This window comes from Entelurus aequoreus, linkage group LG14 (assembly GCF_033978785.1).
Source record: "Entelurus aequoreus isolate RoL-2023_Sb linkage group LG14, RoL_Eaeq_v1.1, whole genome shotgun sequence".
Lineage (NCBI taxonomy): Eukaryota > Metazoa > Chordata > Actinopteri > Syngnathiformes > Syngnathidae > Entelurus > Entelurus aequoreus.
In genome coordinates, this window is record NC_084744.1 from 53,555,702 (window position 1) to 53,582,199 (window position 26,498).

The 26,498-nt window shown below is 40.7% G+C and overlaps 2 protein-coding genes across 2 annotated transcripts; both read left to right on the forward strand.

The window, feature by feature from the left end:
• The first annotated feature begins 299 nt into the window (after nucleotides 1-299).
• On the forward strand, nucleotides 300-12,135 carry slc23a1 (solute carrier family 23 member 1). The gene is made up of 14 exons (XM_062070738.1): nucleotides 300-599; nucleotides 1,938-2,063; nucleotides 2,151-2,308; nucleotides 2,432-2,520; nucleotides 2,616-2,683; nucleotides 5,779-5,960; nucleotides 6,046-6,166; nucleotides 6,243-6,399; nucleotides 6,470-6,617; nucleotides 6,681-6,786; nucleotides 10,137-10,266; nucleotides 10,349-10,492; nucleotides 11,551-11,646; nucleotides 11,766-12,135. Exons 1-14 carry the CDS (start codon nucleotides 567-569, stop codon nucleotides 12,032-12,034), a joined length of 1,827 nt encoding a protein of 608 aa, XP_061926722.1. The 5' UTR covers nucleotides 300-566; the 3' UTR covers nucleotides 12,035-12,135.
• A 7,865-nt stretch (nucleotides 12,136-20,000) lies between these two features.
• On the forward strand, nucleotides 20,001-26,376 carry LOC133665443 (leucine rich adaptor protein 1-like). Its single transcript, XM_062070740.1, has 3 exons — nucleotides 20,001-20,390; nucleotides 23,907-24,091; nucleotides 25,758-26,376. The coding sequence occupies exons 1-3, from the start codon at nucleotides 20,196-20,198 to the stop codon at nucleotides 26,098-26,100; spliced, it is 723 nt and encodes a 240-aa protein (XP_061926724.1). The 5' UTR covers nucleotides 20,001-20,195; the 3' UTR covers nucleotides 26,101-26,376.
• Nucleotides 26,377-26,498: the final 122 nt, after the last annotated feature.

A 26,498-nucleotide genomic window follows, 5' to 3' on the forward strand; every position in this document is an offset into this window, starting at 1 on the left:
GCCAGTCCGTAATGTTTCGCACAATAAAGAAACATGACACAAAGAGTTTGGATCGAGATATCTCAGAAGAAGGAAGCATCTTTAAGAAAAAGGTGAGTTATCACTTTGTTGTGCAAACATCGACAATAACAAGCTCCGCCTCTTTGAAGGGCCGCTGACCTCCTGTGCTGCCATTGGCCGACTATCAGTCCTAATTAAAGTACATTACATTTCCAAAGACAGATGCGGATCAATGGTTCTCGCCTTGAAGGCTCAGGCTCAGTAAGGCTCTGCCCCCTTGAGTCACCTGTCGGGAACCACTTTAGCATGTGGTATGGCGGTCACGGCATGCGGTTGCCATGTGCCGGAAGCCGAGGACAACTTGTCCTTGTCCTCGGCTATCGTGCGCCCGCCCTTTTAAAAAAATTAATGTATTTACAGCCTTTGTTTAGTGTAATCATTGATCAGTGGACACACCTCAGCACAGACTAATTGATGAGAAAGTTCGTTACAGGTGAAAGTCCACAAAGATTAAACATCGGACTGGAAGAGCCACCGCCATCTCCTTCTCCACGTCGCTGCTTCGCATGGCTGCCAGGGAAACAGAAGATGACTCGAAGGTAAGTCAATCATTCATATTCACAAATATTCTTTGTTGCTAGTGGACTCAATCAAAGATTTCATTGATATTTCAAAGATTCATTCATGCCTCAGGATTATGTATTGTTCATGGTTTGGTCTTTCTCGGTTGGTTGATTGTTAAAAAGTGACAGTCAAGATTCTATGGTCATAGCACAGGGCTGTCCAAATCTTACCCACAGGAAGATTGCATGCATTTTGATAGTTTGATCATTTTGATGTTTAGTCGCCATCTAGTGGACAATGTGAGTAATTCACATCAATAACCTTTAGTTATGTTCCGAATGCAAACAACCTTCCCTAGTCATGCTGCAAAAAAAATAATACAAAAATTACATGTTCATGGTTCGGTCTTTCTCGGTCAATGGGACACTTAGTTGATTGTTAAACGTGACAGTCAAGATTCTATGGCCGTAGCACAAGGGTGTCCAAATCTTACCCACAGAGAGATTACGTATATTTTGATAGTTTGATCATTTTGAGGTTTAGTCGCCATCTAGTGGAAAACGCGAGTAATTCACATCAATAACTTTTAATTATGTTCTGAATGCAGACAACTTTCCCTAGTCATGGTGCAAAAAATGTTTTAAATTACATGTTCATGGTTCGGTCTTTCTCGGTCACTGGGACACTTTGTTGATTGTTAAACGTGACAGTCAAGATTCTGTGACCGTAGCACAGGGGTGTCCAAATCTTACCCACAGGGAGATTGCGTATATTTTGACAGTTTGATCATTTTGACGTTTAGTCGCCATCTAGTGGACAACGCGAGTAATTCACATCAATAACCTTTAGTTATGTTCTGAATGCAAACAACCTTCCCTAGTCATGGTTAAATTTTTTAAATTAAAATCACATGTTCATGGTTCGGTCTTTCTCCGTCACTGGGGCACTTGATTGATTGTTAAACGTGACAGTTAAGATACCGTGGCCGTAGCACAGGGGTGTCCAAATCACAGCCTGCCACCGACGTCTTAAATTTGGCCCACGAGACGTCAGGAGTTAATAAGGAATCTTACCCACAGGGAGATTGCATACATTTTGATAGTTTGATGCAGACGTTTAGTCGCCATCTAGTGGAAAACTTAAGTAATTCACATTAATAACCTTTAATTATACCCTGAATGCAAACAACCTTCCCTAGTCATGGTGTAAAACAAATTACAAACCATAATTGGGAAAAAAAACACTCCACACTGACCAAACTTTTTTTTAGCCCAATCGGCCCCTGATTCAAAAAGTTTGGACCCCCCTGCGTAGCAGCTCTAAATACACTAAAAGAGTAACATCATTCAGTTTGGAGGTTTGTGTCCAATCAGGGTCAGGATCACCTTCCACGAGGGCGGAGCCTCAAAACAAATAAAGAGCCAAATACGTCCACGGACATGATTTACACCATCGAGGACGTCCCGCCCTGGTACTTGTGTATTCTCCTGGGACTGCAGGTACCTCTTGAACTAAACTGAATCAGTCCGTCTAAACTGGACCGTCAGTTCAGTCCCATGATGTCATCATATTTCCCGTGTCGCCAGCACTACCTGACCTGCTTCAGCGGCACCGTGGCGGTGCCGTTTCTCCTGGCCGAGGCCATGTGCGTGGGCGAAGACCAGAACACTATCAGTCAACTGATTGGAACCATTTTCACCACCGTCGGAATCACCACCCTGATCCAGACCACAGTCGGAGTCAGGTGATGCGTCATTTATTTTCAACACATCAAGGTCTGTCAGTCCACTCAGCAAATTCCGGACTCGACAAAACGTTTCATAGAGTCCACCAGAAATATTCCCGAATGTTTGTTGTTCTTGTGAAGATTGCCGCTGTTCCAAGCGTCGGCTTTGGCCTTCCTGGTTCCTGCACAGGCCATTCTCGGTTTGGACCGCTGGAGTTGTCCAAGTGATGGTGAGACCGGTTTCATTCATTGGTTCTGTCGGCTTCCGAACAAACATCAACCAGGCTTTAAGAGGACTTCACCAACTGTTTGTGTGTGTTTTCAGAGGAGATTTACGGGAACGGGAGTCTTCCAGTGGACACCTCCCACATTTGGCAACCTCGTATCAGAGAGGTGAGTAATTACCTTGACGAGTTTGCTGTCATGTTCTGTTTTACTGTTGACATAAAAACAACCGACCGACGCCAACCACTACAACCAGAAGGTGTGAAGTAATATTTATAGTATCTAGTACCGGATTTCCCCCCAGATAGCCACTATAAGTGGCGGTCAATATGACATGACATATATTTTTTCTTAATCTTTTTTTATTGCTTTTCTTTGGCACTCAGTACAGGTATGTACAATAAAACAGTAATGATGCATATATTTTTCATATATTGCTGCTTCTTGTACAAGTTAACACAGGCTACACTTTATTCTGCCCTCCCTGAATGTTGCAATTTAGTTTGCCAAATATAGACACAGTCCTTTGAATTAGAAATGAAAAAATAACTTGACGTGTTTTGTTGCTATTCTCCACAATGAAGTCACTGTAAAACTAACCACACGAAGGAAAATACATTTCATTTATATATATATAAACTGTATGTATGTATGTATATATGTTTGTATGTGTAAGAGGGAGGGGACGGTGGGTTGGCCATTGAGAGCGAGGACGAAAGGGTGGCCATTGAAGGCGAGGACTGGAGGTTGGCCAATGGGGGCAGGGATGGGAGGTTGGCCATTAAAGGTGGGGACAGGAGGTTGGCCATTGAGGGCTGGGACAAGCAGTTGGTCATTGAGGGCGGGGACGGGGGGTTGGCCATTGAGAGCGAGGACGAAAGGTTGGCCATTGAAGGCGACAACTGGAGGTTGGCCAATGGGGGCGGGGGTGGGAGGTTGGCCATTGAGGGCTGGGACAAGCAGTTGGTCATGGAGGGCGGGGACGGGGGGTTCGCCATTGAGAGTGAGGACGAAAGGTTGGCCATTGAAGTCTGACGACTGGAGGTTGGCCAATGGTGACGGGGATGGTAGGTTGGCCATTAAAGGTGGGGACGGGAGGTTGGCCATTGAGGGCTGGGACAAGCAGTTGGTCATTGAGGGCGGGGACAGGGGGTTGGCCATTGAGGGCAAGGACTGGAGGTTAACCAATGGGGGCGGGGACGGGAGTTTGGCCAATAAAAGTGGATACGTGAGATTGGCCATTGAGAGCGAGGACGAAAGGTTGGCCATTGAAGGCGACGACTGGAGGTTGGCCAATGGGGGCAGGGATGGGAGGTTGGCCATTAAAGGTGGGGACGGGAGGTTGGCCATTGAGGGCTGGGACAAGCAGTTGGTCATTGAGGGCGGGGACGGGGGATGGCCATTGAGAGCGAGGACGAAAGGTTGGCCATTGAAGGCGACAACTGGAGGTTGGCCAATGGGGGCGAGGACGAAAGGTTGGCCATTGAAGGCGATGACTGGAGGTTGGCCAATGGGGGAAGGGATGGGAGATTGGCCATTAAAGGTGGGGACGGGAGGTTGGCCATTGAGGGCTGGGACAAGCAGTTGGTCATTGAGGGCGGGGACTGGAGGTTGGCCAATGGGGGCGGGAATGGGAGGTTGGCCATTAAGGGTGGGAAGAGGTTGGCCATTGAGGGCTGGGACAAGCAGTTGGTCATTGAGGGCGGGGACGGGGGGTTGGCCATTGAGAGCGAGGACGAAAGGTTGGCCATTGAAGGCGACAACTGGAGGTTGGCCAATGGGGGCGGTGATGGGAGGTTGGCCATTAAGGGTGGGGAGAGGTTGGCCATGGAAGGCGAGGACTGGAGGTTGGCCAATGTGGGCGGGGATGGGAGGTTGGCCATTAAGGGTGGGAAGAGGTTGGCCATTGAGGGCTGGAACAAGCAGTTGGTCATTGAGGGCGGGGACGGGGGGTTGGCCGTTGAGAGCGAGGACGAAAGGTTGGCCATTGAAGGCGACAACTGGAGGTTGGCCAATGGGGGCGGTGATGGGAGGTTGGCCATTAAGGGTGGGGAGAGGTTGGCCATTGAGGGCTAGGACAAACAGTTGGTCATTGAGGGCGGGGACGGAGGATTGGCCATTGCGAGTGAGGACGAAAGGTTGGCCATTGAAGGCGATGACTGGAGGTTGGGAGGTTGGCCATTAAAAGGTGGGGACGGGATGTTGGCCATTGAGGGCTGGGACAAGCAGTTGGTCATTGAGGGCGGGGACGGGGGGTTGGCCATTGAGAGCGAGGACGAAAGGTTGGCCATTGAAGGCGAGGACTGGAGGTTGGCCAATGGGGGCGGGGATGGGAGGTTGGCCATTAAAGGTGGGGACGGGAGGTTGGCTATTGAGGGCTGGGACAAGCAGTTGGTCATTGAGGGCGGGGGCGGGGGGTTGGCCATTGAGAGCGAGGACGAAAGGTTGGCCATTGAAGGCGACGACTGGAGGTTGACCAATGGGGGCGGGGATGGGAGGTTGGCCATTAAGGGTGGGGAGAGGTTGGCCATTGAGGGCTGGGACAAGCAGTTGGTCATCGAGGGCGGGGACGGAGGATTGGCCATTGAGGGCTGGGACAAGCAGTTGGTCATCGAGGGCGGGGACGGAGGATTGGCCATTAAGAGCGAGGACGAAAGGTTGGCCATTGAAGGCGATGACTGGAGGTTGGGAGGTTGGCCATTAAAGGTGGGGACGGGAGGTTGGCCATTGAGGGCTGGGACAAGCAGTTGGCCATTGAAGGCGACAACTGGAGGTTGGCCAATGGGGGCGGGGATCTGAGGTTGGCCATTAAAGGTGGGGACGGGAGGTTGGCCATTGAGGGCTGGGACAAGCAGTTGGTCATTGAGGGCGGGGACGGGGGGTTGGCCATGAGAGCAAGGACGAAAGGTTGGCCATTGAAGGCGACAACTGGAGGTTGGCCAATGGGGGCGGGGATGGGAGGTTCGTAAACCAGCAATGACTCGACGTGACGACGACACGGGTGCGAGGGGGGGGTTTGCGGGACCGGTACTTTTTAGAGACGATATAGTACCAAAAATGATTCATTAGTATCGCGGTACTATACTAATACCGTATACTGTATACAGTACAACCCAACTTGGTACATTGACTGATTTATGAGGAATAAATCATTTTCCTTACCTGCATTTTGCCTCCAGAGTTTCCGTCTGCATCCTGGGAGAACGACCCACGCATAAACATGCGACCCAACCGTGACATCAATCTTAATAATTGTCTTGCAGATTCAGGGCGCCATCATTGTGTCAAGCACGGTGGAGCTCCTGATTGGTCTTCTGGGACTGCCAGGGATACTGCTGGAATACATCGGGCCGCTCACAATCACTCCGACCGTGTCGCTCATCGGCCTGTCTGTGTTTACCACGGCAGGAGACCGGGCCGGTTCCCACTGGGGCTTCTCAGCACTGTGTGACCCAGACCTCCCTTTCATTGATTATCATAAACACAGACATAACGTGAATATACCCTACATTGTTTTCTTGGCTTTCCAGGTGTATTCTCCTCATTGTACTGTTTGCTCAGTACTTGCGGGCAACTTCACTCCCTGTGCCGGTCTATAGCAAGAAGAAAGGACTGCGGTTCACCAAAGTCTACGTCTTCAAAATGTTTCCCGTAAAAAGAAATCTCACAGCAAGTGTCTAGTCAGGCGTAGAGTTCGTCCCGTCTGACGGTGTTCGTTTGTGTCCAGATCATACTCGCCATCATGCTGGTCTGGTTGCTTTGTTACATCTTCACCCTCACCAACCTCCTACCCTCGGACCCAAAACGTTACGGATACAAGGCCAGGACCGACGCGCGCGGTGACATCATGACTTCATCTCCCTGGTTCAGAGTTCCTTACCCCTGTGAGACAAACCACATCGCCATCCTGGTATGGAACAGGCCAACTGAAACATGTCACTTGACCCCTCATAGGCCAGTGGGGGTTGCCTGTGGTAACGGTGGCGGGGGTGTTGGGAATGCTCAGCGCAACCATGGCAGGCATCGTTGAGTCCATCGGTGATTATTACGCCTGTGCTCGTCTTTCCGGGGCGGCTCCGCCTCCGGTCCATGCGATCAACAGGTGAGGCAAGAAATGGACCGGACTTACCTGGGCAGGTGTTCAATGTAGTTTTGTTTGTTGCAGAGGAATCTTCACAGAGGGACTGTGTTGCATCATCGCCGGACTGCTAGGGACTGGAAATGGCTCCACCTCCTCCAGCCCAAATATTGGTGTTCTTGGCATAACTAAGGTACCGTATATAAATGCATAAAAACACTCTCTCCACACAAAAACTACTGTATACATAAAAAATACCATAAATGCATAAAAAAAACACTCTGCACATGCATAAAAACTACTGCATACTTAAAAAATACTATAAATGCATAAAAACACTCCGCACGCATAAAAACTACTGTGTACATAAAAAATACTATAAATGCATAAAAACACTCTCGCACCCATAAAAACTACTGTGTGTACATAGAAAATACTATAAATGCATAAAAACCACTCTGCACACACATAAAAACTACTATGTGTACATTAAAAAATACTATAAATGCATAAAAACACTCTCCGCACGCATAAAAACTACTGTGTGTGCATAAAAAAATACTATAAATGCATAAAAAACACTCTCCACACGCATGAAAACTACTGTGTACATAAAAAATATTATAAATGCATAAAAACACTCTTCACATGCATAAAAACTACTGTGTGTACATAAAAAATATTATAAATGCATAAAAACACACTGCACACGCATAAAAACTACTGTGTACATAAAAAATACTATAAATGCAAAAAAAACACTCTCTGCACGTGCATAAAAACTACCGTGTGCACATAAAAAATACTATAAATGCATGAAAACACTCTCCGCACGCATAAAAACTACTGTGTGTACATAAAAAATACTATAAATGCATAAAACCACTCTTCACACGCATAAAAACTACTGTGTGTACATAAAAAATACTATAAATGCATAAAACCACTCTTCACACGCATAAAAACTACTGTGTGTACATAAAAAATACTATAAATGCATAAAACCACTCTTCACATGCATAAAAACTACTGTGTGTACATAAAAAATACTATAAATGCATGAAAACCCTCTCTGCACGCATAAGAACTACTGTGTGTACATAAAAAACACTATAAATGCATAAAAACACTCTGCACATGGATAAAAACTACTGTGTGTACATAAAAAATATTATAAATGCATAAAAACACTCTGCACACGCATAAAACTATTGTATACATAAAAAATACTATAAATGCATAAAAACACTCTGCACACGCATAAAAACTATTGTATACATAAAAAATACTATAAATGCATAAAAACACTCTGCACACGGATAAAAACTACTGTGTGTACATAAACAATATTATAAATGCATAAAAACACTCTGCACACGCATAAAAACTACTGTATACATAAAAAATACTATAAATGCATAAAAAACACTCTTTACACGCATAAAAACTACTGTGTGTACATAAAAAATACTATAAAAGCATAAAAACCACAAAATAAGATATCAAGTTGTAAAAGTTGTTGTTATAATCCATTTTTGATGTAATCAGATGTCATAATGCTACTGTCATCATATAATAAATTGTATATTAAATGACAAAATGCACTCATTTGGGGTGGTAGTGTCTGAAGAGTCTAATTTCCTTTAGAAGTTTGATAAGAAGGCGTTCAAGCAGAAAGGAGGGGAATTCCCGGACCGTGTATTCAATACCCACGCCAGAGGGAGGAACACCATGCTATGCATTCATAGTCTTTATATACACACACAGTAGTTTTTAATGCGCATGCAGAGTCTTTTTTTATGTGCACACAGAGCGCTTTTTACTCGTTCTTTTTCATGAACACACAGTATTAGTGCATAGAGTGTTTTTATTATGCATTTATAGTATTCTTTTATGTACACACAGTTGTTTTTATGCGTGCCCAGAGTGTTTTTTATGCATTTATAGTACGAAACCCAAAACCAGTGAAGTTGGCACGTTGTGTAAATGGTAAATAAAAACAGAATACAATGATTTGCAAATCCCTTTCAACTTATATTCAATTGAATAGACTGCAAAGACAAGATATTTAATGTTCCAACTGAAAAACGTAATTTTTTTGGTGAAAATAATCATCAACTTAGAATTTAATGGCAGCAACACATTGCAAGAAAGTTGGCACAGGGGCATTTTTACCACTGTGTTACATGGCCTTTCCTTTTAACAACACTCAGTAAACGTTTGGGAACTGAGGAGACACATTTTTGAAGCTTTTCAGGTGGAATTCTTTCCCATTCTTGCTTGATGTACAGCTTAAGTTGTTCAACAGTCCGGGGGTCTCCGTTGTGGTATTTTGGGCTTCATAATGCGCCACACATTTTCAATGGGAGACAGGTCTGGACTACAGGCAGGCCAGTCTAGTACCCGCACTCTTTTACTATGAAGCCACGTTGATGTAACACGTGGCTTGGCATTGTCTTGCTGAAATAAGCAGGGGCGTCCATGATAACGTTGCTCCAAAACCTGTATGTACCTTTCAGCATTAATGGTGCCTTCACAGATGTGTAAGTTACCCATGCCTTGGGCACTAATACACCCCCATACCATCACAGATGCTGGCTTTTCAACTTTGCGCCTATAACAGTCCGGATAGTTCCTTTCCTCTTTGTTCCGGAGGACACGACGTCCACAGTTTCCAAAAACAATTTGAAATGTGGACTCGTCAGACCACAGGACACTTTTCCACTTTGCATCAGTCCATCTTAGATGCCAGCAAAGCCGGCGGCGTTTCTGGGTGTTGTTGATAAATGGCTTTCGCTTTGCATAGTATAGTTTTAACTTGCACTTACGGATGTAGCGACAAACTGTAGTTACTGACAGTGGTTTTCTGAAGTGTTCCTGAGCCCATGTGGTGATATCCTTTACACACTGATGTCGCTTTTTGATGCAGTATCGCCTGAGGGATCGAAGGTCCGTAATATCATCGCTGACGTGCAGTGATTTCTCCAGATTCTCTGAACCTTTCGATGATATTACGAACCGTAGATGGTGAAATCCCTCAATTCCTTGCAATAGCTCGTTGAGAAATGTTGTTCTTAAACTGTTGGACCATTTGTTGACAAAGTGGTGACCCTCGCCCCATCCTTGTTTGTGAACGACTGAGCATTTCATGGAAGCTGCTTTTATACCCAATCATGGCACCCACCTGTTCCCAATTAGCCTTGTTCACCTGTGGGATGTTCCAAATAAGTGTTTGATGAGCATTCCTCAACTTTCTCAGTCTTTTTTGCCACTCGTGCCAGCTTTTTTGAAACACGTTGCAGGCGTCAAATTCCAAATGAGCTAATATTTGCAAAAAATAACAAAGATTACCAGTTGGAACGTTAAGTATCTTGTCTTTCCAGTCTATTGAATTGAATATAAGTTGAAAAGGATTTACAAATCATTGTACTCTCTTTTTATTTACCATTTACACAATGTGCCAACTTTTATGCCCGCGCAGAAAAGCTTGATTTGCACACGGAGAGTGGTGTGATTAGAATGTTAAACTACTCCCTGGTGCAGGTGGGGAGCAGGCGAGTGGTCCAGTACGGGGCGGCCATCATGTTGCTGTTAGGATCCGTTGGGAAGTTCACGGCCTTGTTTGCGTCTCTGCCAGACCCCATCCTGGGAGGAATGTTCTGCACGCTCTTTGGTGAGTCTCACCTTGGAACAGCCTTTTCTAAATAAATGAGGACTTATACTCATATATTGTATTTATACATCACATTCGTCAGGTATGATCACGGCTGTCGGTCTGTCCAACCTGCAGCTGGTGGATCTCAACTCCTCCAGAAACCTTTTCGTTCTGGGCTTCTCCATGTTCTTTGGTCTGACGCTGCCGGCATACCTGGACGCACACCCCAAGTCCATCAACACAGGTCCGTCGTCAAGGAGATGGCTTTTTGTGTGTAGCAACATACACTACATTTGGCCACCGGCCTTGACTCACATATGAACTTGAAGTGCCATCCCATTCCTAACCCATAGGGTTCAATATGATGTCAGTCCACCTTTCGCAGCTATTACAGCTTCAACTCTTCTGGGAATGGCTGTCCACAAGGTTGCGGAGAGTGTTTATAGGAATTTTCCTTCATTCTTCTAAAAGCGCATTGGTGAAGGCCTGGCTTTCAGTCTCCGTTCTAATTCATCCCAAAGGTAGTTCTATCGGGTTCAGGTCAGGACTCTGTGCAGGCCAGTCAAGTTCCACAGTCATCCATGTCTTTATGGACCTTGCTTTGTGCACTGGTGCACAGTCATGTTGGAAGAGGAAGGGGCCCGCTCCAAACTGTTCCCACCAGGTTGGGAGCATGGAATTGTCCAAAATGTTTTGGTATCCTGGAGCATTCAAAGTTCCTTTCACTGGAACTAAAGGGGCCAAGCCCAACTCCTAAAAAAAAAACCCACCCCATAATTCCTCCTCCACCAAATTTCACACTCTGCACAACGCTGTCCGACATGTACCTCCAAACCCAGACTGGTCCATCAGATTGCCAGATGGAAAAGGGGTGATTCATCACTCCAGGGAAGGCGTCCCCACTGCTCTAGAGTCCAGTGGCGACGTGCTTTACACCACTGCATCCCACGCTTTGCATTGGACTTAGTGATGTATGGCTTAGATGCAGCTGCCCGGCCATGGAAACCCATTCCACGAAGCTCTCTGCGTACTGTACGTGGGCTAATTGGAAAGTCACGTGAAGTTTGGCGGTCTGTAGCAACTAAACGCATCCGCTGACCCCACCCTGTCGGTTTACGTGGCCTACCACTTCGTGGCTGAGTTGCTGTTGTTCCCTAAATCTTCCATTTCCTTATAATAAAGCCGACAGTTGACTTTGGAATATTTAGGAGCGAGGGAATTTCACGACTGGATTTGTTGCACAGGTATGTGACCACGTCGTCGAGGAGATGGGTTTTACGTGGAACCTCTGTGTGCTTGCAGGTCTGGCAGAACTGAATCAGATCCTGACGGTCCTTCTGTCCACTGAGATGTTTGTTGGGGGCTTCCTGGCGTTCTGCCTGGATAACACCATTCCAGGTGACTTCTTGTCCTTGATATGAAGACCTTGGTCTGAGGGACAGTGTCCACTCGCTTGTATCTGATGGTTGACCGGAAGACTACGACACGGTCAGACTTTGTGGTTTGTGTGTCGCCAGGTTCGAGACAGGAACGCGGTCTCCTGGAATGGAGGTCTCTGTCGACCTCGTCCACCTCCTACGACCTTCCTGTCGGGATGGCGCTCATCCGGCGGACGCGCTGCCTCAGGAACTTCCCCATCAGCCCCACGTTCAGAGGTTGGACTTTGCCTGACGGCCCGCACCCTCCTGGTGAGAGCGAGACGCAAGGAAAAGAGGAGGCGGAGCTAGAAATAGTGGGGGAGGAGCTTAGACCAGAGGAGGAAGATGAAAAGTCAACCAAGGTCTAAGGGCCTGACCCAAGATCCAAATAGCAGGTGCGAAACAGCGTGTACAAAAATTAGTGTGTACTATAAGTGTGTGCAAAGTATAATATAGTGTGTACTATAAGTGTGTGCAAAGTATAATATAGTGTGTACTATAAGTGTTTACAAACTATGATATAGTGTGTATTACACACTATATCATAGTTTGTAATATAAGTGTTTACAAACTATGATATAGTGTGTAGTACACACTATATCATAGTTTGTATGATATAGTGTACTATTGTATAGTTTGTGTATAAACTATAAAATAGTGTGTACTATAAGTGTTTACAAACTATGATATAGTGTGTAATACACACTATATCATAGTTTGTAAACACTTATAGTACACACTATTTTATAGTTTGTACACACTAATAGTATACACTAGTTTATAGTTTGTACACACTTATAGTACACAATATTCTATAGTTTGTACACGCTAATAGTACACATTATTTTATACTTTGTACACACTTATAGTACACATTATTTTATAGTTTGTACACACTAATAGTACACACTATATTATAGTTTGTACACACTTGTAGTACACACTATTTTATAGTTTGTACACACTAATAGTACACACTGTGTAATATTAGTGTGTACAAACTATAAAACAGTATGTACTGATAGTGTGTACAAACTATGAACTAGTATGTACTATAAGTGTGTAGAAACTATACTATAGCGTGTACTATTAGTGTGTACAAACTATAAACTAGTGTGTACTATAAGTGTGCACAAACTATAAACTAATATGTACTATTAGTGTGTAAAAACTATAAACGAGTATGTACTATTAGTGTGTACAAAATATAAACTAGAGTGTACTATAGGTGTGTACAAACTATAAACTAGTGTGTACTATAAGTGTGTACAAACTATAAACTAGTGTGTACTATAAGTGTGTACAAACTATAAACTAGTGTGTACTATAAGTGTGTACAAACTATAAACTAGTATGTACTATTAGTGTGTACAAACTATAAACGAGTATGTACTATTAGTGTGTACAAACTATAAACTAGTGTGTACTATAAGTGTGTACAAACTATAAACTAGTGTGTACTATAAGTGTGTACAAACTATAAGCTAGTATGTACTATTAGTGTGTACAAACTATAAACGAGTATGTACTATTAGTGTGTACAAACTATAAACTAGTGTGTACTATAAGTGTGTACAAACTATAAACTAGTGTGTACTATAAGTGTGTACAAACTATAAACTAGTATGTACTATTAGTGTGTACAAACTATAAACTCATTTGTATTATAAGCGTGGACAAACTATTAGATAGTGTGTACAATGTATAAAACAGTGTGTACTATTAGTGTGTACAAAGTGTAAAAAAAAAGTGTGCTATTAGTGTGTACAAAGTATGAACTAGTTTGTACTATTAGTGTGTACAAAACTATAAAATTAGTGTGTACTATTAGTGTGTTCAAAGTATAAATTATCGTGTACTATTAGTGTGTACAAAGTATAAACTAGTGTGTACTACTAGTGTGTACAAACTATGAACTAGTGTGTACTATTGGTGTGTACAAAACTATAAAATAGTGTACTGTTAGTGGGCGTGTTGGCTGTGATCTACTAAGACTGCGTGTGGTGTGGACCGCCTTATTTCAATGAGGTTTTTGTGTGTACTATACCAGGCTTTCACCATGGAGACACTCATTTACTGCACATTCATGCTATCATGGCCAATTAATGGATTCACACCTCATTTGAATAAAGTGCAACCAACACTTTAAGTTGGGGGAACAAGAGGAACACTTTTTCAGTATTTAAGAAATATTCAATAAAAGTACGGAAACCAACATTTTAACAGTACACCTGGGACTTTTATAGTTTTTCTACATTCAAGACTTTTTTTTTCTTTTAAAGTACTTTTTTCTAGTATCAATAAAATCGATATATTGCCTTTAAAGCGATGCTGGATCGATACTTATCTACTCTATCCAACTTGCCAACCACTGAGCGATATACTGAGGTATGTATGTGTATATATATATATATATATATATATATATATATATATATATATATATATATATATATATATATATATATATATATATATATATATATATATATATATAATCTCCTGAGGATTGAGGAAATCCCTCATGAAACAGGCCTGTAGAGATGAAATAGTCTTGTGATTTTTTTCCCACACATACATATTACGCTCTACCACGGTATCGAGCACTATTTTTTGGATAATCTAATTAAGACATATATGTATATATATATATATATATATATATATATATATATATTTATATATATATATATATATATATATATATATATATATATATATATATATATATATATATAATACATATATATATATATATATATACATATATATATATATATATATATGTATATGTATATATATATATATATACATATATATATACATATATATATATATATATGTATATGTATATGTATATATGTATATGTATATATATGTATATGTATATATATATATATGTATATGTATATGTATATATGTATATGTATATATATGTATATGTATATGTATATGTATACATACATATATATATAAAATATATATACATATATATATAGAATATATATATATATATAAAATATATATTAAAATATATATAATATACATTAAAATATATATAATATACATTAAAATATATATACGTGTATATATACAGTCGTGGTCAAGTCGCCACCTCATCACAGGGCCAACGCAGGCTTATGCTTATGTGTACTGTAGACACTATGCAGTCCCTTGAGGCACCGTCATGAGTCTTTCAAAGTTCTGCATCAGCTACACATTTCTAGGGCCAGTGTTTTCTGGTCGCTACATCTGTAAGTGCAAGTTAAAACTCTACAATGCAAAGCCAAAGCCATTTATCAACAACACCCAGAAACGCCGCCGGCTTCGCTGAACCCGAGATCATCTAAGATGGATTGATGCAAAGTGGAAAAGTGTTCCGTGGTCCAATGGGTCCACATTTCAAATTGTTTTTGGAAACTGTGGACGTCGTGTCCTCTGGAACAAAGAGGAAAAGAACCATCTGGATTGTTATAGGCGCAAAGTTGAAAAGCCGGCATGTGTGATGGTATGGGGGTGTATTAGTGCCCAAAGCATGGGTAACTTACACATCTGTGAAGGCACCATTAATACAGGTTTTGGAGCAATACATGTTGCCATCCAAACAACGTTATCATGGACGCCCCTGCTTATTTTGTGTTGCTGCCATTAAATTCTAAGTTAATGATTATTTGCAGAAACAAATTAAGTTTCTCAGTTCCAACATTAAATATATTGTCTTTGCAGTCTATTCAATTGAATATAAGTTGAAAAGGACTTGCAAATCATTTTATTCTGTTTTTATGTACAAATTCCACAACGTGCCAACTTCACTGGTTTTGGGTTTTGTATCGTAAACGAGAAACAGGGAAGAAAAGGAGATAAGTGACAACCAGTGTCAGGCATAATGTCGTTCCATATTAACAGCGTTACTAACACACACACACACACACACACGCACACAACTTTAACTACTACGGGGGAATAATTGACAACAAGTCAATACCCTGTTTGTAGACAAGGAGAGAAAGCACCAAAGCACATTCAATCCCTGTATCAACTATACAGTAATTACTCACTGTTTCAAATAAATTCCTTAACACTGATGACAACACTACAGATCATCAAATAAAAAAATCCAGCAAAGTTTGATCTTGACTAAGAGACCCTGAGCCCGGGGATCGAACCCAGGACTTTTGTACTGTAAGGCACAGGCACTAACCCCTGCTGCCCATTTATATGTATATATTTTAAAATTATATATGTATATATTTGTTTAATTTTTTTTTTTTTTTTTAATAACTTGATAATTGTTTTTCCCTACCGTCTCTGCATCCTCTGGTCACGCCAACAGCCTCAATGTGGTATCCTGACACACATTGTTTATTAAATAACTTAAAATGTATATATTTTAAAATGATATATGTATATATTTGTTTAAATATTTTTTAAATAACTTGATAATTGTTTTCCCCTACCGTCTCTGCATCCTGGGGTCACGCCAAACAGCCTCAATGTGGTATCCTGACACACATTGTTTATTAAATAACTTAGAATTAGACTTAGACTTAGACAAACTTGATCCACAAGGAAAATTGTTCCACACAGTAGCTCAGTTACAAAAGGATGGAAAGAGTAAGGATGGAAAGGATAATGCAGGTATAAAGTAGACAAAAAATTTACCTTAGTAGCAATATAAAATGTAACGTATATGTAATATTTACATATTATATATACAGTATATTATTTTATACTGATATATTATATTTATTTATAATATATTCAATATATAATAACTACCATGTACAATATTACAGTAAATGTAACAGTAAATAAGGAGAACCCATTCTTTCTTCTGAAAGACAATCATTTAAAACCTAAAAGAAATTAAAACAAACAAGCTGTATATGTGTTAAAAATGCAAAAATTTGATAATTATTTTCAGCTTTTATCTGTTCTATCTATATTAACACTATTAAATTCTAGATCAATGCCACAATGTATTGGATGGATTTGACACTCATGCTTAACAGGTATTATTGTTTAAATTATGATCAAGAACAAGAATTATGGCTAAGCTTTCCACCTTTAAAGACCAATAATTTAGGAAAAAAACAAACTACAATAACATTGTATGTTATATTAAAGCACCGTGGGGTATACATTGTAGTGATTGGTGCAGACAAATACAACACATGCTTGAAGTGTTATTGATTTATGTAGATGTGTTACTTTTCTGTATGAGTGTAAGTTGGATTCAGCGATGTTTGTCTCCCTCTGCTGTTGGATAAAGTGTATAGCAGTCTACAAGTTCCTCACTACGGTAGTATTCTACAGGAATATAGTATATATTTTTAAAATTAAATTATAACTATATTATTTCAAAACTCAGTGAATAAGGGGAATACAGCTCTTTGGGAATCAGGGAAGAATTTTATTATTTTATTACATTAAAACAAACGACATCGGCATTATGAATATTGCTGGTTTAAATGAACACCGCCCTGAGTCAAGTCAGTTTAGGAATGTAACTTCCGCCCGTACCGGCAATGCATTGTGGGAAATGTAAAAAAAAATCCGAACCCCTCTATAGTGTAAAATATGTTACATTGTTGTTCGCCTGAAACCTTGTTTTATTCAGAGTACAAACATAATCAACAAATTAAAGACAAAAATCCCCAAATCATTCAATGATATTGAAAAATGTCGAGTAAAAAGTATCGTGGCCCGCTGTTTACATAAACTGTTGTCAGTGTGTAGTCACGTGACCCCATTACTGGCGCATGCGCGCTCAGCATATTGTTTTACGTAGATGTTGGCAACATGTGTTACTTTTCTACATGAGTGTACGTTGTATGTAACAATGTTTGTCTCCCTCTGCTGTTGGATAAAATGTATTGCAGCCTACAAGTTCCTCACTACTACACTGTACAGTAGTAGTACTGTACATTTTTAGCAACATTCTTAAACACTTTCTACAGGAATATCATACATATTTTTAAAATTATATTATTTCAAAACTCAGTGAATAAGGTGAATAAAGCTCTTTGGGAATCAGGGAATAATTGTATTATTTTGTTACATTAAAACTCACGACATCGGCATTATCAATATTACTGGTTAAATGAACGCCGCTCTGAGTCACGTCAGTTTAGGAATGTAACTTCCGCCCGCACCGGCAATGCATTGTGGGAAATGTAAAAAAAAAAAAAAAAAAAAAAAAAAAAAATCCGAACCCCTCTATAGTGTAAAATATGTTACATTGTTGTTCGCCTAAAACCCTGTTTTATTCAGAGTACAAACATAATCAACAAATTAAAGACAAAAATCCCCAAAATCATTCAATGATATTGAAATATGTCGAGTAAAAAGTATCGTGGCCCGCTGTTTACATATACTGTGACCCCATTACTGGCGCATGCGCGCTAAGCATATTGTTTTATGTAGATGTTGGCAACTTGTGTTACTTTTCTACCTGAGTGTAAGTTGTATGTAACAATGTTTGTTTCCCTCTGCTGTTGGATAAAATGTATTGCAGCCTACATGTTCCTCACTACTATACTCTGCAGTATTATTACAGTACATTTTAGCATCTTCTTAAACACTTTCTACAATATCGTATATATTTTTTAAATTATATTATTTCAAAACTCAGTGGATAAGGTGAATAAATCTCTTTGGGAATCAGGGAAGAATTGTATTATTTTATTACATTAAAACAAACGACATCGGCATTATGAATATTACTGGTTTAAATGAACACCGCCCTGAGTCAAGTCGGTTTCGGAATGTAACTTCCGCCCGTACCGGCAATGCATTGTGGGAAATGTAAAAAAAAACCAAAAAAAACAACAAAAAAACCATCCGAACCCCTCTATAGTGTAAAATATGTTCAATTGTTGTTCGCCTAAAACTTAGTTTTATTCAGAGTGCAAACATAATCAACAAATTAAAGACAAAAATCCCCCAAATCATTCAATGATATTGAAATACGTCGAGTAAAAAGTATCGTGGCCCGCTGTTTACATAAACTGTTGTCAGCGTGTAGTCACGTGACCCCATTACTGGCGCATGCGCGCTCAGCATATTGTTTTATGTAGATGTTGGCAACTTGTGTTACTTTTCTACATGAGTGTAAGTTGTATATAACAATGTTTGTCTCCCTCTGCTGTTGGATAAAATGTATTGCAGCCTACAAGTTCCTCACTACTACACTGTACAGTAGCATTTTTAGCATCTTCTTAAACACTTTCTACAGGAATATCGTACATATTTTTTTAAATTATATTTTTTCAAAACTCAGTGAATAAGGTGAATAAAGCTTTTTGGGAATCAGGGAATAATTGTATTATTTTGTTACATTAAAACAAACGACATCGGCATTATAACTATTACTGGTTAAAATGAACGCCGCCCTGAGTCAAGTCAGTTTCGGAATGTAACTTCCGCCCGTACCGGCAATGCATTGTGGGAAATGTAAAAAATAAAAAAAATAAAAAATCCGAACCCCTCTATAGTGTAAAATATGTTCAATTGTTGTTCGCCTAAAACCTTGTTTTATTCAGATTACAAACATAATCAACAAATTAAAGAAACAATTCCCAAAATCATTCAATGATATTGAAAAATGTCGAGTGAAAAGTATCGTGGCCCGCTGTTTACATAAACTGTGTGTAGTCACGTGATCCCATATACATTACTGGCGCATGCGCGCTAAGCATATTGTTTTATGTAGACGTTGGCAACTTGTGTTACTTTTGTACATGAGTCTAAGTTGGATTCAGCAATGTTTGTTTCCCTCTGCTGTTGGATAAAAATGTATTGCAGCCTACAAGTTCCTCATTACTACACTGTACAGTAGCATTTTTAGCATCTTCTGAAACACTTTCTACAGGAATATCGTATATATTTTTTAAATTATATTATTTCAAAACTCAGTGAATAAGGTGAATAAATATCTTTGGGAATCAGGGAAGAATTCTGTTATTTTGTTACATTAAAACAAACGACATCGGCATTATGAATATTACTGGTTAAATGAACGCCGCCCTGAGTCAAGTCAGTTTCGGAATGTAACTTCCGCACGTACCGGCAAGGCATTGTGGGAAATGTAAAAAAAAAATCCGAACCCCTCTATAATGTAAAATATGTTACATTGTTGTTGGCTTAAAACCCTGTTTTATTCAGAGTACAAACATCATCAACAAATTAAATACAAAAATCCCCAAATCATTCAATGATATTGAAATATGTCGAGTAAAAAGTAGCGTAAACTGTTGTCAGTGTGTAGCCACGTGACTTCATATACATTACTGGCGCATGCGCGCTCGTCACGTCCACACAGCAGCAGGTGTCAATAATGAAGCTTCTGCCATTGTTTGGCGTCTTTTCTCATCAAAACCAGCATCTTCTACGCTCTCAATGGCGCCACAAGAGCTTTTCATTTCGCTACGTTGTCGTCGCTTGTCAATGGACTGTTGGTAGAGGACTCACCTGCTGGCGTTCAAATGAACGCCGTTCCCTCTTCATTAACGGGAAGTATAAAGCAACATGGCCGACGAGGACTCCGAGGTTTATGTTACATTTCCACATTTAAAGGAGATGGAAGGTAAAGTTGGCAGGAAAACACCTGAAAGTCTTCTGCTTTGGATGAGGGAGGATGTGGACTCGGACGTCGGCGACACAGAGGACCGCCATCCTCCTGATGATCTCTCCTCCAAATTGAGCTACTTAAAGCAAGAAATGGTAAATATTTCTTAAACAGAATAAAAACACAATAGGATGATTTGCAAATTCAACTTATATTCAATTGAATAGACTGCAAATACAATATACTTTTTTATACTTAGTTATTTTTTTGCAAATATTAGCTCATTTGGAATTTGATGCCTGCGACATGTTTCAAAAAAGCTGGCACAAGTGGCAAAAAAGACTGAGAATGCTCATCAAACACTTCTTTGGAACATCCCACAGGTGAACAGGATAATAAATAAATAATAATAATAATAAAAGCAGCTTCCATGAAATGCTCGAGTCATTCACAAACAAGGATGGGGCGAGGGTCACCACTTTGTGAGCAAATGCGTGGGCAAATTGTCCTAGAGTTTAAGAACAACATTTCTCAACGAGCTATTGCAAGGAATTTAGGGATTTCACCATCTACGGTCCGTAATATCATCAAAAGGTTTAGAGAATCTGGAGAAATCACTGCACGTAAGCGATGATATTACAGACCTTCGATCCCTCAGGCGGTACTGCATCACAAAGTGACAACGGTGTATAAAGGATATCACCACATGGGCTCAGGAACACTTCAGAAAACCACTGTCAGTAACTAGAGTTCATCGCTACATCTCTAAGTGCAAGTTAAAACTCTACTATGCAAAGCGAAAGCCATTTATCAACAACACCCAGGAACGCCGCCGGCTTAGCTGAACCCGAGCTCGTCTAAGATGGACTGATACAAAGTGGAAAAGTATTCTGTGGTCTGACGAGTCCACATTTTTTTTCTACTGCAGATTGTTTTGTTCTAAATTAAGTATTTTCAAATATAAAAATGTGGAATAAAAGTGAACTACAACATCAACACTATACTGTAGTTGTATTGGACACGAGATGAGACCAAACCAATCAGAGTGTGCTGTTTAGCATCGGGGCCAATGATTGGCTCACCCTCATACAGCATAATTATGTTAAATTAAGAGTGTAAAGGTAACCGTGTTGGTTTTATTTCCTGTGTAGCGGGCTCTCACAATGTTAAAGATCATATTTAGAAGGTCTCAAACAGGTTTTCTTTATGCTGTACCGATGAAAATATTAGTTATAATCAGTTATTACCATGGTCAGGAACTAATTAACTTAACTACTACTGATAAAGGACGATTTACTGTATTTACTAAGTAGTAAACGAACCGATGACAATGATTTACTGTATTTACTAAGTAGTAAACAAACCGATGGAAATTATTTACTGTATTTACTAAGTGTAAACAAACCGATGACTGTGAAGTAATATGTACTATGTGGCGTCGATACTACCAATTTTGGCATTGCTCCGTTGTTGTGACTTCTTCTGGATGCTGCAATATGTTATATTACTTTTTTTTTCATGTAAAAAAAAAACAACCACATTTTCAAAATGTGGAGGAATGGCGGTTATTCTATTATCATTTATATACCAAATTATATATTGTTATGTATATGGTTAATATAATAGGCTCTAATATATTTTGTGATTATAGATTTTAGAGCAGGGCAACATGGAGGAAAATCTATTTCCACGTGGGCCGGACTGGTAAAATCATGGCATAATAAGTTAAAAATAAAGACAAGTGCGGATTGTTTAATTTGTTTCACTTTGGCCAAAAATAGAACAAGCACATTCTGAAAATGTACACATTTCAAATAATCCTGTTGGCAAAACACTTCAAGTTAGTGTTGTGCAGTTTCAAAAACACCATAAAGAACACAATGAACTTAGACTTTGTCACAATGTATTTACAGTACAAAGCCATTAACCTTCAAGCACTGCCTGTTTAGCATGCTCAGGTCGGCAGTTCACCATTAAAGACATATTTGTAAAAGCAATTGTGTGTTTCCACAAACCGCCACATTGGTGACATCCGCAACTGCCACAACACATTCATTTATCATTAGAGATGTCCGATAATATCGGACTGCTGATATAATCGGCCGATAAATGCTTTAAAATGTAATATCGGAAATTATCGGTATCGGTTTCAAAATTATCTGTATCGGTTTCAAAAAGTAAAATTTATGACTTTTTAGAACGGACGTAGGGAAAAGTACAAAGCGCCAATAAACCTTAAAGGCCCTGCCTTTGCGTGCCGGCTCTGTCGCATATCTACGGCTTTTCACACACACGAGTGAATGCAAGCCATACTTGGTCAACAGCCATACAGGTCACACTGAGGGTGGCCGTATAAACAACTTTAACACTGTTACAAATATGCGCCACACTGTGAACCCACACCAAACAAGAATGACAAACACATTTCGGGAGAACATCCGCACCGTAACACAACATAAACACAACAGAACAAATACCCAGAACCCCTTGCAGCACTAACTCTTCCGGGACGCGAGAATATACACCCCCCGCCCCCCACCTCAACCCCGCCCACCTCAACCTCCTCATGCTCTCTCAGGGAGAGCATGTCCCAAATTCCAAGCTGCTGTTTTGAGGCAAGGTAAAACAAAAAAAAAAGCACTTTGTGACTTCAATAATAAATATGGCAGTACCATGTTGGCGTTTTTTTCCATAACTTGAGTTGATTTATTTTGGAAAACCTTGTTACATTGTTTAATGCATCCAGCGGGGCATCACAACAAAATTAGGCATAATAATGTGTTAATTCAACGACTGTATACATCGGTATCGGTTGATATCGGAATCGGTAATTAAGAGTTGGACAATATCGGGATATCGGCAAAAAAAGCCATTATCGGACATCTCTATTTATCATCATTTAAATATTACAGTTATAATATGAATAAAACAATAATCAAAATGACACCATAGTCGAAGTCAAGGTAACATAACTACAAACTTACCCAATGTGAACATGGTAGATTTAAGCAATACAATAAAATAGAACACACAAACGTAGAAACACACATTTTTACAATGGAGTTCAGGGTGCACATCGTGTCGTTTATTGCGAGCGCTCCACGGAACTCAAACTACAAAGATAATGATCATGTGGCCTCGAGTCTTTGTAAGATGCAAAGGATAATGCACTGGATAATTCATAGTTAAAAATAAGGTATTGTGCGGCAGTCTGCTGCCAGCTGATTGCTTGCACCTGCGCTGATTGGAGTAGCGCCATCCGCTGAAAGTCAGCTGACACGTCCTCTTTAAACAGTGTCACATGTGACGTGGGTTACACTTGAATTGCTATTGCGACATCCAGTGGACACATTTAGAACAGCGGTTTCTTTCATAAAAAAAAATGCAGCTCATTTTTATACTTGATTATCTTGCGGGCCGGTTTAAAACCTGTTTGGCCTGCCAGATATACGTTTGACACCCCTGTTTTAGACCATATTGCCCATCTTGAGACAGCATTTTATGTGGGGGATAGGTCTTCTACGACAATCTCAATTTAATGTCACGTGAACATAATATAGTAGTTTGTTCACAGTGGTGTCAATCAGGAGGTTTGAACTTCACTGAAATACTGTATGGAAACATTACAGCAGCAATAAAGTCATTCCCTCCGTTCTTCACCCTCCGCTCAGAGGTGGTTGCGCTCCGCGGATGTGAGGATCCTGCGCCAGCTGGTGTCCGTGCACGAGGGTATCGAGGCCATGCGCTGGTTGATGCTGGAGCGCGCCACCTTGGCCAGCTGTGACAGCAGTTTGACGGGAAGTCTGAGCAGCCTGGTGACGGCGGAGGAGCACGGACCTTCAATATCTCCATGCAGGTGCACTTTTTTGTGTTGCCATGTTTAAAAAAAAGAGGGGGAACTGCACTTATCTGGGGGAATTTTGCCTTTCATTCACAATCCTTATGTAAGACAAGAACATACAGGACTGTCTCAGAAAATTAGAATATTGTGATAAAGTTCTATATTTTCTGTAATGCAATTTAAAAAAACAAATGTCATACATTCTGGATTCATTACACATCAACTGAAATATTGCAAGCCTTTTATTATTTTAATATTGCTGATTATGGCATACAGCTTAAGAAAACTCAAAAATCTCAAAAAATTAGAATATTTCCTCAGACCAAGTAAAAAAAAAAAAAGATTGATAACAGCAAAACAAAATCGAACATTTGAAAATGTCAATTAATGCACTCAGTAGTTGGTTGGGAATCCTTTTACACGAATTACTGCATCAATGCGGCGTGGAGGCAATCTGCCTGTGGCATTGCTGAGGTGTTATGGATGCCCAGGATGCTTCAATAGCGGCCTTTAGCTCATTTGCATTATTGGGTCTGGTGTCTTTCAGCTTCTTCTTTACAATACCCCACAAATTCTCTATGGGGTTCAGGTCAGGGGAGTTGGCAGGCCAATCGAGGACAGTAATGCCATGGTCAGTACACCAGTTACTGGTGGTTTTGGCACTGCTGGATCATGCTGGAAAATGAAATCATCATCTCCATAGAGCTTTTCAACAGATGGAAGCATGTAGTGCTCTAAAATCTCTAGAAGCGTCTGACTTGGGCTACGGAAAAGAAGCACTGGACAGTTGCAGAGTGGCCCAGAGTCCTGTTTTCAGACGAAAGCAAGTTTTGTATTTCATTTGGAAGTCAAGGCGCTAGAGTCTGGAGGAAGGCTGGAGAGGAGCAAAATCCAAGTTGCTTGAAATCCAGTGTGAAGTTCCCACAGTCAGCAATGGTTTGGGGAGCCATGCCAGCTGCTGGTGTTGGCCCACTGTGTTTCATCAAGTCCAGAGTCAATGCAGCTGTGTACCAAGAGATTTTAGAGCACTACATGCTTCCATCTGTTGAAAAGCTCTATGGAGATGATGATTTCATTTTCCAGCATGATCTGGCACCTGCTCACAGTGCCAAAACCACCAGTAACTGGTGTACTGACCATGGCATTACTGTCTGATTGGCCTGCCAACTCCCCTGACCTGAACCCCATAGAGAATTTGCGGGGTATTGTAAAGAAGAAGCTGAAAGACACCAGACCCAATAATGCAAATGAGCTAAAGGCCGCTATTGAAGCATCCATAACACCTTTGTGTCCAATATTTTCCACAAAGATAAAATAAGTCATATTTTAGGTTCATTTAATAGTTAAAATAAATTTAAATAAAATATATTGATAACGTTTTATCGGCCCAGCCTAACTAGTACCTATTGAGAACAGACCACCACGCATATTTAACGGGGGGAGGGACTTGAGCCGAAAGAGACGTCAGTAAAATCCAAGCAATTAGCGGAATAGAGCGAATCCCATTCCCTCCATTGTTAGCTGACTCTTGCTAGCGCTTATTTATGATTTGTAATGCATGAAAAAAAAAAAGTTATTGTCTCACATAAGGATTTTGAACGATAGACACAACTAAGGGAAAAGTGCAGTTCCCCTTAATCAAATGTGGGCCCAATTCCTTCAATGACATGTATTCTTACAGGGACATTCCAAGGTCAACCTACCCTGAAAATCCGCCTGGAAGCTTTAACGGGGAATCATCAGATGGCGCTTTACACGCCGTCGCCGATCATTCAGACCGGAGGAGCGCTGAAGAGAGTCCGAGCAATTTCACTCTCCCATCACTTGGCATAAAAACATGTGCCGATCCCATCGGCGGCGGTTTCCCTGAATGCACGACTACACCGAGAGACGCACACGCTGATGAGAAGTTGCAAGTGACACATGATGACACAACAGAAGAGGATGAGAAGATGGCTGCTCTGTTCGGTTATGACGCTCAGTGGTGCTGGGTAGAGTCACGAGATGATGTGACATATTTATGATTCAATGTGTCCCACCACAACTATGTAGATCAGTGGTCCCCAACCACCGGTCCGTGACGTATTTGCTACCGGGCACTACTGTCCCACTAAACACACCAATAAGCTTGTTTATAGATGTATATTACAACTCCTGACAGGAAGTCGCCATTTGTTATAGCACATTAATGCACATTAATGAACATATACAATTTTAATATGTCAGGTTGTAGCCTTTAATAGTTTTAATTTTCATCTGCAGGGTCATTGTGTGGGGTGGCGTGGCCTGCGGACCTGCAGCGAAGCGGGGTGTGCCAGGACCGGCTTCGAGATCAGCGACAGGTGCGTAGATGACACAGCTGAGAGTGTTTGTCTGATCACCTGTCGCTCTGTTAAACTCAGCGGTCGGGAAGGAGAGGAGA

Bases quoted from the DNA above. Each gene is read 5' to 3' on its own strand.
- LOC133665443 (XM_062070740.1), top strand. From the start codon at position 20,196: ATGGCCGACGAGGACTCCGAGGTTTATGTTACATTTCCACATTTAAAG. The intron at 20,391-23,906 runs GTAAATATTTCT...CCCTCCGCTCAG, and splicing joins GCTACTTAAAGCAAGAAATG to AGGTGGTTGCGCTCCGCGGA. The intron at 24,092-25,757 runs GTGCACTTTTTT...GTATTCTTACAG, and splicing joins CCTTCAATATCTCCATGCAG to GGACATTCCAAGGTCAACCT.
- slc23a1 (XM_062070738.1), top strand. From the start codon at position 567: ATGGCTGCCAGGGAAACAGAAGATGACTCGAAG. The intron at 600-1,937 runs GTAAGTCAATCA...GTGTCCAATCAG, and splicing joins AAACAGAAGATGACTCGAAG to GGTCAGGATCACCTTCCACG. The intron at 2,309-2,431 runs GTGATGCGTCAT...GTTCTTGTGAAG, and splicing joins CAGACCACAGTCGGAGTCAG to ATTGCCGCTGTTCCAAGCGT.